Source organism: Gouania willdenowi, chromosome 3 (genome assembly GCF_900634775.1).
Source record: "Gouania willdenowi chromosome 3, fGouWil2.1, whole genome shotgun sequence".
Lineage (NCBI taxonomy): Eukaryota > Metazoa > Chordata > Actinopteri > Blenniiformes > Gobiesocidae > Gouania > Gouania willdenowi.
The window spans coordinates 45,928,529-45,941,409 of record NC_041046.1 but is presented as its reverse complement, the minus strand read 5'-3'; the positions used below and the strand labels follow the sequence as shown (position 1 = coordinate 45,941,409).

The 12,881-nt window shown below is 41.0% G+C and overlaps 1 protein-coding gene across 1 annotated transcript in view; it reads right to left on the bottom strand.

The window, feature by feature from the left end:
- foxr1 (forkhead box R1) overlaps nucleotides 1-12,826 on the bottom strand; it is a 36,615-nt gene extending 23,789 nt beyond the window's left edge. Inside the window, exons 1-5 of the mRNA XM_028474518.1 lie at nucleotides 12,706-12,826; nucleotides 10,746-10,834; nucleotides 10,609-10,671; nucleotides 2,144-2,271; nucleotides 1,429-1,661 (exon numbers count right to left, since the gene is read on the bottom strand). Coding sequence (XP_028330319.1) covers nucleotides 1,429-1,661; nucleotides 2,144-2,271; nucleotides 10,609-10,671; nucleotides 10,746-10,834; nucleotides 12,706-12,826 — 634 coding nt within the window. The remainder of the gene's footprint in view (nucleotides 1-1,428; nucleotides 1,662-2,143; nucleotides 2,272-10,608; nucleotides 10,672-10,745; nucleotides 10,835-12,705) is intronic.
- Between the last annotated feature and the right edge of the window lie 55 nt (nucleotides 12,827-12,881).

The window sequence follows — 12,881 nt, the reverse complement described above, 5'->3', positions numbered from 1 at the left end:
TGATCAGTAATCATTAAGAACATTAATAGCAGTAACCCATTTTCCCATCACGTTACTTTAAAAACAAAAATATAGTCCTCATAATTACAATGCTAAAGTAATGACCCAGCAATAATCCATAACTCAATCGTTAAACTAATACTTGGCAACTTTTGCCCAACACCGCTGCTCAATATTATGCAGTGACATGAGAGACACCATCCAATCAACAGCGTCTGCCGTCCCATACAAGAAATTGACAAGGCAATTGATTGGCAATTGAAATAAAAGGCAAAGTGAAATTGGTCAACCACAAAGGGCAATAATTACCATGAGAGTTAGGGTGTCTTCTCTTCTGCTCGTGGTTTTGACTTCACACTGGATATTTTCGGGTTCCGACTCTTAAGGAAGCCCTCCAGTTTGTCAGGATCACCAAAGAAGTTGTGGTCATGACCCTTGGATAACTTGACAGTAGCCGGATAGATCAGAAACGCATGGAAACCAGCCTGATGAGCCTTCTCCATGGCAGCGTAGCAGGATTTACGTCGGCTCCTGGTCGCTGCGCTGTAGTCTTTCCCTTCCATCCTCGGGGGTGAGTCTCTTGCTGCTTTCAAAATACATGCTCTATCCACACACAACGACTAGCACTCTAGGCTTGGAGAAGTGGCGTTAGCCCGGGGGGGGGTCCAATGCGATGTGCTTACATGATCTCTGCAGGTGCGTCTCTCAGTGTTGGTGAGGAAATATTAGAACCTTCTTTTTCCTCAGGTAGTCCATTACAGAAGCTGTTCCTCCTGCTTGGGTCTTCTAAGTCAGTTAATTAAGCTTCTATTGTCATTAATGACTGATTGTGAACTGAAGGAACGCTTCTTTATCTTCGCTAAGTGTTTTAGTTTCTTCCTTGAGGGATAATAGATCTGATTGAAGAGAATCAAGTCGTCGATCCAGGCAGATGAATCTTTCATTAAATGTTTCTACATTGCAGCTTCAATCAGCTTCAATGTCTCAGTGGAATCCATTGTTGGTGTGCGCTCCAAGGTGGATGACTTTGCGTTGTTTTTGGTGTGCCTTGACTTCCAAACAAAAGGTTCTCAAAAACTTTTTGTAGTTGTACCTTTGCCTTTGACAAATTAATCCAGTTTTAGGATTAACAACGTGTAGGTATTTCAGTAGTATTTGGGCGTGTGGGGTGATCATGTTATCCTGTGTCTAAAGCTTTATCTTTAGTGTTTCTAACGTGAAAGGGCTCTGCTATCTGATGGTGTATTAGCTGAACTCGTGATCAGTTTAGTTGGTGATAATCAAACATCTGTGTGGAATGTGAGGCTGAATCTCTGATTGGTTCATATTAAAATGCCCTGGTTAAAAGGTGTGGCTAATATTGGTCGATCAAAGTAATCAATAACAGTAGAGACTATTAACTATTAATCATGTTTGGGCGTGTCCTACCTGGCCTGGCCATGCTCCTGTGCAGCAGTCTCACAGTGTCGGCACTGAGTGCCACCACGTCGTCTCTCAAACGCCGCTCACCCTCCGTGGTCAGGTGCCACAGACATGACTTCCTCTTTCCGTCTCGTCCCAGCGTCGTGCACGTCTTCCTGAAGCTGCTGTTGAAGCACAAGTTGTGTCTGATGGTGTTTTTCCAGCCATCAGGAGCCGTCACAAAGAATGGGAAGTGTTCCCTACACACACACACACACACGACACAACAGGAAGTTAGGCCTCCAGTCTGAGCTGGAAGAGGTAGGAAGAACCATCAGACTGTTCGTCACGGCAACAAGAAATAAAACGAAACAGGAAATACACCCATCAACAGGAAACAAAGTGAAAACACACCTTAACAACAGAAATTACACAACAGGAAACACACTACAAAAACAGGAAACACACCCCAACAACAGGAAATAAGAAGTAACAGGAAACACATTGCACAACATGAGCCTGAACTCAACAACACATGTCAAAAATACACAATAAGAAAAACACTTTTAATGACACTGAAAAACACCGAAAGTCATGAAAAAGTTTTAAAAAGTTCAACATGTTTCCCCCTCCCTCTGATCACACCATTTGATCATCACCATAGCTCCGCCCCTTTACACTTTGACCCTGCTCAGCCTGAGCCGCTACATGCTAAGCTAACTCCAGCACATTGACCTCTGACCTGGTGAAGCTGTAGATCTGTTGGACCTTCAAACTCCCAGTGGAGCTGCTCCTCAGGGCTAAGCCAATCAGGATGCAGTAATTAACAGGGGGGCGGGGCCAGGTGCTCAGTCTCAGCGAATCACAGCCCTGCAATTTAACAATTTTCACAGAACCGTTTCAAATTATCCTCCACTGATACAAAATCAAAACCACAGTCTCCTAAAAAATAAGATGGTAAATGGACTTGATTTAACAGGCCTTCACTTTGCGTTTGCAGAGCCCATCTCAGTGATAAATTGAGAGGCACCTTATTTTGACATAATGGAGGTGTACCTCTTTTGGGGCGATAAGAACGTTGACATAGGTGTTAGTCGTTATTCAGAGATATGGGAACCTAAGAAGATGTTAGACTTGTTTTTCCCAAATCTGTGATACTGAGCTGATGAGGGCTCAAATTTCCTTTTCATATGTTTCCACATGATGATAAACTGTTTCTCTGTACATCCACAACCCAGAACTGGGCTGTTCCCCTATATGGTGATGAGCTAATGTTAAAGATTGGAAGACATACCCCAAAGATATATACGAGGGATTTTTCTTACCAGCCTCAGAGTTTTGCAATGATTTGTCCAGCGTGCTCTCAGCAGGTTTCATTTTTGTTACTTGTTTAGGACATTGGTTGTATTTAATAAACTGCATATTATTTACAAGTCATTCGTCCGAAGACTTTTTCCACACCACCTTTTTGTCATCGCATCCACACCACAAGAAACAACACTTCACAATACCAGCTCATTCACACATCAATGGGACTGAGCTAACATGCTATGAGCTAATCATCCACTGGGAGCAACTTAGGGTTCAGGGTCTGCACAAGGACACTTAGACACATAGGGGCGGAGTCACTAAAGGTTTCCTGGTATTAAAACGTGTGCAAACGTCACTCCACGCACTAATAGGAGTAGAAACCCCAGAGAATCAGGACTGTGTGTTCAGCACGTCACAATGCGCTCACAATCTATTTAGTGTGCTTCCCTGGGGTTCTGGATGTACTACAGTTCAGTGATGTACCGTGACCACTAGGGTTGGATGGGAACGTTGCAAATCCAGACCACCAATGACAATTTCATATGTTTCTGCTGGAAAGTGTTAATCTAACAAAATCAACATCATAAACACCATTAAAGAAACATAAACATTATTTAATATAGCCTCCATACTCTCCAACAACATATATCTCATGACATGGCAGCACATCTGTTGTTTGTGTTGGAAACACAGAAACATGGAGAAAAAGTCAACAACAACAACTCAGAACATCCTCAGTGAGGAGCATCCACAAAGTCAATCCTTCCTTTTGTTCCATTCACTGTAGAAAGTACCAACAATGTTCTGACCTTATCTTTGCTGAAGCTCTGGTAGCTCAGGTGTTGGTCTCCATCTTTTAAAAGATGTTGTTTTTCCTCAAAAAAAAGTTCATTTATTGTCTCTAGCGCTGTCATCCTGACTGTAGTGTTATCCCGCCCACTAGCTAGAGAACGTAGCAGCAGCCACGCTGGATCAATTCACTAATGCACTGTGAACGTATGTATAGCATTTAGCATAGCACGGTTACATCCAAAGGTAGCGTAGAGAGCTGCCTTTGGACGTAAATGGTTTTTATCTTGGGGAACTGACTGAGCATGTGCAAACATAAAAACATGCAATGGGAACAGAGGCAGAGCAGCAATGTGCTTTTAGTAGAGGGTGTGGCCTCCTCCTGGCTCCTCCTCCTGCCTTACAGCGGAGTGAGACTGTGCAGCGTCTCTGCCGTACCAGGAAATAACAAAGTTTAGTCATTTGGGCTATGAAACGCACAAAATGCTGAAACTTTCAAACTTATAGGTACTGTAGGCTAGTGGGAAAATAAATAATTTCTAATTATATTATAATTAAAACAAATATTTAAAATATTAATCGGAGAAGGAGACAAAGGCAGGACTAGCTTCAGCGTCTACAAGGGAAAGGAATGAACGGAGTTTGGAAATGTTGCGTAGATGAAAAAATGAGATCCTACAGATGTGTTGGCTGTCGGCTTCAAATGTTAGGTGGGGATCAAATTTGTGACAGTAGATCAGAGCTTGGTAGATTGACCAAAATTGGTGGAAGTGTGAATTTGATTTTGAGTGCCAATAAGGATGGCCTCAGTTTTAGAGCTGTTTAGCTAGAGAAAATTCTCAGTCATCCACATCTTTAACTCCTCCAGACAAAGTGTGAGGGAGGTAGGTGTTGCTGTGGGTGGAGTCAGTCCGGATGTATAACTGCGTGTCAGCGTAACTGTGAAAGAAGATGCTGTGTTTGGTGATGATTTTGCCGAGAAGGAGGACGTAAATGCTAAACAGGGTTGGGCCGAGCACAGACCCTTGGGGCACTCCACAAGGGATGTGATGTACATGAGACCTGGAATGACTAAGAATCACGAACTCTGTCCTGCCAGAAAGATAGGAGTAAAACCACTTCAGGGTAGTTCCAGAGACTCCGATGATACGATCAAGACGTGAAGGAGGATGCGATGGTCAATGGTGTCAAATGATCCAACAGGATGAACAATGATGGTGAGCCCTGGTCAGAGGCCACCGGGAGGTCATTGTGACCCTGCTGATGGGTTTCGCAGAATCTCTTTGTAGTGGTGCATCTGTAGTTGTGTGTCTGTAGTTGATTAGATCGTCCATCGTATATCGTAACTATCCATTACCATGGGCTAACAGCCATGGGTTACCTCTTCTCTTCTGCTTCTCAATGAAGGCGGTCACATTCTTCTTTCACCATTCTTTCCCTGCTGCTACTTTGTTTCATCTAATCTCGTGAATCTAACAGGAGTCTCTCTCTACATCTCATCTAAAACTGGAGTATTGGAATTGATCATTTGGTCTCTCAATGCAATTGACCAGATTTTTTCAACAAAAAGAACGGGCAGTGGTGAACCTGTATGTCCATCTGAGAGAGTTCTGAGAGTTTGGTTCCTTTGATAACCGCTGCTTCCAACAGTGTTGCCAACGTAATCCAATTTTGTGATAAATCAGGAAAATGCCAGATCCAATCAGCAGAAGACCCGATATCATAAATTCCAATGTGGTGGTGGACGTCTTCCTCAGGACTTGCGAATTCTCCCATTGCCCGTCCTTCAATTGAGATTTGACCAAAAGCGAAGAAAGACCAGATAATCAATTCCATGATTAGATTCAGGATCGGGATCCTGATAGAGGCTCCTGTTAGATTAAAATAAGACAAAAGAGCAGCAAGCAGGGAAATGGAGGGGGAAAAGCGTCCTTCTCCTTTGAGAGCAAGCAGGAAAAGAGTCTCAAAAACAGGAAGCGGAAGCCTATTGGCTGGGCGCAGTTGGCGATCATTTCCATGTGTATAGGGGTCTATAGGACGAAGGAGGGACTTATATACATTAATGTAAATTAATGACCACCGTTAGTAGACCATAGTAAAAGACTAGTTAGGTGTTTTTTTTGCATTTCAAAAGAATGATACATAAACATAGATTCCTCAGAAACTCCGGATATCAGCTTTAAATGAGCTCCTCATGGATTTTAATAATATGGTCAAGGATGCCAGAGCTACATATTTTGCAAATCTAATCTCCAAAAGTCGTCGCAATTCAAAAATCTTATTTGTCACAATAAATAATAGTGTCTCCTCCTGCACCTTCTGTCCTTTTTTCTTCTGTTAATGAGTGCAATGATTTCCTTTCATTTTTTTATTAAGAAAATAAGTGACATCCCTTGAAATATTATTCCCTCATTTTGTCCATTACATTGTCCTTCTCGGCCACCAAATTTGGAGAACTTTTCCACGGTTTCTTTAAATGAACTAGAAAAAATAAGTGGCATGAAAACATCTTGCTGTTCCCTTGATATCCCACTCCTCTGCTTAAAAAAGTTATAGACTCGACTGGCTTATAGCTAGTCACTATAATCAATAACTCATTATCTGACCTGGTTCCATTCTCTTTTAAAAATGCTGCTGTTAAACCACTTTTTAAAAAAAAACAAATCTTGACCCTCTCTACTGAACAACAGGCCTATATCCAAACTGCCTTTTATTTCTAAGGTCCTAGAAAAAGTGGTTGCTAACCAGCTTACATCTGTCTTGGATGAACACAACATTTGAGGTAAATTTCAGTCCGGTTTCCGCCAGCGTCATTCAACGGAAACTGCCTTTCTTAGGGTCAGTAATGATCTCCTAATGCAGGCTGACGGTGGAAAATGCTCAGTCCTCTTCCTCCTGAATCTCAGTGCCCCTTCTGACACTGTGGAGCACAGTGTGCTCCATCAGTGGGTGGGTGTCTCTGGAACAGCCCTAGACTGGTTCTCTTATTTATCACACAGATCATTTTCAGTTACTGTTGGTAAATGTAATATATTGGTGTGAGTTCAATAACTCAGACGAAGACCGGACTGTACCTTCCGGCTTCAGCTTTACTCAGTCTCATACACACACTCAACTGGGGAGGATGCGCCAACTAAATTCAATAGAGGGAAGTGCAGTCTAACAGTACATTGTCAATACACTACAGTAAACATGCTCCATCTGTCGAAACCCTATTGTATGGTGTTCCCCACAGATCTGTATTGGGCCCTCTGTTGTTCTTGTTGTATTTGCTCCCTCTGGGGAATCTTACAAGAACTTTTAAAGATGTCTTATCACTGTTATGCAGATGACATTCAGTTATACATGTATTTTAAACCACAAAATGTCTCCAAGCTGTCTGTTCTGCTTGAATGTGTAAAGTGCATAAAAGCTTGAATGTCTAGTAATTTTCTCCAGTTGAACACTGATAAGATAGGTTTTTATCTCTGCTCCTCAGCGTGTTGTTCCTGGGGTAAAGAAATGTCTTGGTTTTCTTTCTTCTACTGTTAAACCTGCCCTGCATAATCTGGGGGTCCATATTGGTCAGGCTCTGAGTCTAGACCAGCATGTAAATAGTTTGGTCTGTTCATTCTTTTATCACCTATGGAGTAGTTTCTCGCTTATCTCTGGGGTAACGTTCTAAAATACCCCCAATAGGCAAAATCCACAATTAAGTCAGCTTTATTTTTTACTATAATAATACAAGTTTTAAGGCTGTAAAACTCTCACCACACACTTTATACACTTTCCTCAGACAGGAATGAACATTTCTCTATTGTTTAAACACTCAAAGTTCAAACCTTTATAGATTTTAAAACATAAACCTGTTTTTAAACATACAACACTACAGATACACACTGTTAGTGATCAGATATTGATGCTGAACACATTCATAGTCTTTGTTGACGATGACGTCACATCAACACAGACACTGGTCTGTTCATCCATTCAACCATGTGTGACCACATGGAGCTGTAGGACACGCCCCTTATAACCAGGACTAGGAAGGATTAGGTGTGGAGGAGAATCAGTGAGGAGGTGGTAGTAGCAGGTAAAAGTTCTCTTTGTAGCACTGAGCTAGCATAGCATTAGCCGCTAATCACACCAGCTTTTTTCACTGGTGGTTTATGTTTATGAGAGGAGAAAAAGGAGCACAGCTCCTCGCTTCAGCAGGAAGTGAAACTCAGTGTTGGATGTGTCACTGGTGGGTGAATGCAGCATTAGCCAATCAGGACGCAGAACACGTGTGTTCATACGCTGTAAAAAAATGCATCAAACACAGAGGCTGTGAAAGGTGAACCGCAATATAGCGAGGAACTACTGTATATTGAGAAACTCTGATCTGTTGCATCCAGAGCTGAGCTGGAGATGAATGTCCATGCTTTGGTTTCATCAAGGCTTGATTATTGTAATTCACCATTTACATGTCTTAGTGTCACTTCTGTGAACCTCCTACAAATGGTCCAGAACGCTGCTGCCAAACAGTTAAGTGGATCATCCAGACGGCCTCATGTGACGCCTATTCTTAAGTCTTTACACTGGCTCCTCCTCACTTTCCATATCTAGTCCAAGGTTGTTATGATTGTGTTTAGAGCGTTGCACGGTCAAGCTCCAGCTTATGTCACTGACCTGTTGAGGCCTCGTAATACCAGCAGGTCCCTGAGGTCCTCTGACCAGGTTCTGCTGGTTGTTCCTCACACAAGGTTAAAAACCAAAGGTGCCTTTGAGGTTGTGGCAGGGCTGCCAAGTTTCAGAAAATGACAAGAGTGAGACTTTAGTGACATGTTGCATTCCTGGCCTTTTTTAACATGACTTTGTTTTAACATTGATTTCTACCTTCAGAATGATGTCATCACCTCCATACCAGCAGCTCTCCCTGCACTGTGGCCTCCTAATGATAGTTTTAATCAACCACAAATTATAAATGAAAACTAACAATAATTCTGACAAAATCCATTTATTAGTCAATATTTCATATCAACAACTGTCCATCATTTATCTGGGGACATGTCTCATGTTGTAGGTGTTTATCACAGATGTTGATGATGACAGAGGCTCCCACTTAAAACACTGTGGCCCAAGGCAGTGCTACCTTTACCTCAGCTCTCCTTGTCTGCAACAGAAAGGACGTCATTAAAAAGATCATCATGTAAAAAACATTCAAACATCAAGTCATTTTTCATTGAATCAATGTCTATAGAAATACACTATTACATACAATAATAATCATAAGAACAGTTCAAATGAACATTAGATTATGTATTTATGATGATATAACCTACAAGTGTAATTCAGCTACTAGCAGTGATCATAACACACACACACTAACTATAAATTAGGTAATACATACCATCTCAGACGACGTCTCTCCTCTAGAAACTTTCTTTCTGAAAACATGTCGATGATTCGTCCCTGTTGTGTGAGGTGTCATTAGCAGTGTTTGGATTAACGGCGTTTAAAATAACGGCGTTAGGTAACGGCGGTTGTTTTTCAGTAACAGGGTAATCTAACTAATTACTTTTTACGCCGTTACAATACAGTTATCGTTACTGAACGTTAAATGTGGTGCGTTACATGTATTGATTGAATAAACTTATATGAAAACATCCCTGGATTCATACACAGCTGTAGTGAGGAGGCGGGTTAAAAACAAGGTGAGAGATTATGATTGGTTAAGGCGGCGTGCCAGTGCACGCACGCACGCACACACACACACACACACACACGCACGCACGCACGCACGCACACACACACACACACACACACACACACACACACACACACACACACACACACACACACACACACACACACACACACACACACACACACACACACACACACACACACACACACACACACACACACACACACACACACACACACACACACACACACACACACACACACACACACAGCAGATGTGATGAATCAGCAGAGATGGTGAGCGTGGAACAATCTGATGAAAAGTTGTCATTTTTAAGGTGACGATACAAACACTACTTTATATTAATTATGGTCAAAGACAAGAACGTACATGTGAAGTGTTCATTATATCCAGGAGTGAAGACTTTGTCCACATTTGTTGTAAACAACTCATATTTAATGAAGCACCTCACAACGACACACGCATCTAAAAAATGTGAATTCTTTGACATATAGCAACTTTTTTTTTTAATAGTAACGCAAATAGTTACTTTCCTTAGTAATGAGTTAGTTTTATTATAGAGTAATTTAGTTACTAACGCAGATACTTTTTTGAAGAAGTAGTGAGTAATTATAACTAAATACTTTTTTAAAGTAACGTTCCCAACACTGGTCGTTAGAGACGGCTCATCCACCCCCGCCTTACGTTTGTAGTGTATTAATGTACTTAACATTTTGATAATAAAATGTTTATACTCTTTTTAACAGTTTCAACACATTATGTCCTCAGCAAACCTGAGGCCTTCATTTCTGAGTAAGTGTATCATGATATTTTCAGAGAATGAGGCCCAGTGTGTTCTATCAATAATGTCTGTAATAATATCCTTATGTTTCTAGAACACACGTCTTCTGTACCATCTGTTTTACATTTAAGCTGGTTTACATTTAAGCCTGAGGGGCACCAGGCAAAGAGGGCCCCGTTATTGAGTTATTGATTGGTTGATTTTCTCCAATCTATTGCAAAGACAGCAGAACTATTATTCTCCGATATATGAGCTAATGTTAAAGAAGAAAAGCAGATGTCGGGTGACGTATCACTGAAGTATAAAGGCACCTGCTGCTGGGAGGAGCTTCAGAGCTGCTTTCAACCTCACAAATATAAGTGTGCCGTGAGAATGCGTCAAATTGCGTGACTGTCACACTCAAAGGGTGAGGCTTGGTGCGGCCCCTAAAACTTGGAACAATCTTACCCCAGAACTGAGAGCTCTGACCTCTGTGGATGTTTTTAAAAAGCAGCTGAAGACCTATCTGTTCACACGTGTCTATAGCCAATCTGTCTGTATTTCTGCATTGTGATTGTTTTTATATTAACTGTTTATTTTCTCTGATTGTGAAGCACTTTGTGACGTTTCTGAAATAAACTTTTACTGACTTACTGACCCTGTCAGTCCGTCCTGTCTTCCTGTAATTCGCTGCTCGTTTTCGATCGTCCTCCATCTTGTTCTGAGGAGGAGAGAGTTAGAGGTCATGTGACAGCTTGGAGCTAAGTGATGGGTGCAGCAGTTGAAGGTTCTCACAGAGGAAGAGTTGGAGGAGGAGCTGTACTGGATGGGACAGGAGATACCGGGACTGACCCACAGCCACGGACTGGGACGGACAAACGAGTCTGAAACACAACACAGACACATGATCTCACACACACAGCTACAGGTGTGTGTGTGTGATCAGTTGTGTTTTTATGCTCACCAGAGGTTTCATCGTACCAAACAAACTCGTCCGTTCTCCTGCAGGATTGTCCTACACACACACACACACACACACACACACACACACACACACACACACACACACACACACACACACACACACACACACACACACACACACACACACACACACACACACACACACACACACACACACACACACACACACACACACACACACAAAATGAATATGTAGTGTGTTCACATTAGATAGCATGAACGGATTGGGTATGTGATAAATACCAGGATGTATACTATATGAGGACATTTTTAAATATGCACTGTGTGCACACTACTCATACTCAACCATCCCATGATGCATTGGGAACTGAATATAAAATGGTTCTGGGACCAGTGTCACGGTCTGAGTTTACCTCCATGCTGAGATTATAATCCTAACTCTAACATAATCCAATAAACAAATAAAACACGTGTCTGTTCACATATGATGAATTCATGTTGGGTGTGGGATACATATGTATGTGTATATACGTATATATGCATATGTGTGTATCCATAAAATGAAGAGTCCGTCCTTAAGACTGCTCTACTGTAAAGTGTCTTTAGATACCATTGGTTATGATTTGGCGCTATACAAATAAAGATTGATTGATTGACTTTGAAAACATCTCAGTACGATGTGAACCTTAACCCATGACACCAGCTTCAAGCTTAAAATCAAATATCCTCTTTTTTTTTTTTTTTTTTTAAAAAAAAAAAAAGCATCTCTTCTCTTAGTTTAGCTCTTTTCTAAATAAGGCTCTTATTTTGAAGGTAACAGGAAGTGTATGAAATATGTCTACGTGATTTTTATGGATCTAATGAGCACATGTTGATATTCTACTTGGTCACTTTCTCACTTCAAATGTTTTCAGAACTTTCAAAATAAAGGTAGAGAATCAACAGATATTTATCCTCAGTGTGAACAAGGTTTTTAACGCTGGAGGTTCCTGATGCATCTTGGGAAACTTAGAAGTATACTACAGTGGGAACGTCATCATCCTAATCACACTATAGTCTATAGTAGACAGTATATACTATAGTAGAGGATCTATACTATAGTCTATAGTAGACAGTATATAATATGGTAGAGGATCTATACTATAGTCTATAGTAGACAGTATATACTATAGTAGAGGATCTATACTATAGTCTATAGTAGACAGTATATAATATGGTAGAGGATCTATACTATAGTCTATAGTAGACAGTATATACTATAGTAGAGGATCTATACTATAGTCTATAGTAGACAGTATATACTATAGTCTATAGTAGACAGTATATACTATAGTCTATAGTAGACAGTATATACTATAGTAGAGGATCTATACTATAGTCTATAGTAGACAGTATATACTATGGTAGAGGATCTATACTATAGTCTATAGTAGACAGTATATACTATAGTAGAGGATCTATACTATAGTCTATAGTAGACAGTATATACTATGGTAGAGGATCTATACTATAGTCTATAGTAGACAGCATATACTATGGTAGAGGATCTATACTATAGTCTATAGTAGACAGTATATACTACTGTGTACACCCTTCACTGTCGGGTTGAGATAAATCACGTACAACTTACTTATTTTCTCTTTATTTTATGCTTAATTGATTATAAAAATCAATATGTCCAATAAAACAATCAGTTAACTGTAAACCTCTGCACACGGTTTACTATCAAACAACGTTGTGATCAGAAACCATTTAAGCTCCACCCGTCAAACAATCAACGTTTGTCCCAGACGTGTAGTCTGACACGTACCGTGGTGCAGCTGGTCACTGGTAGTTCCTAGTTTCAGTTCCTGGTCCATGTCCCAGTCTGTGAGGGCCACGCAGCAGTGACGGGAAGACAACCACGGTTTGGTTCTCAGCTGTAGAGTCATAGTGAGGCTGGAACTGGAGCTACACCTGGAGCTACACCTGGAGCTACACCGTTAA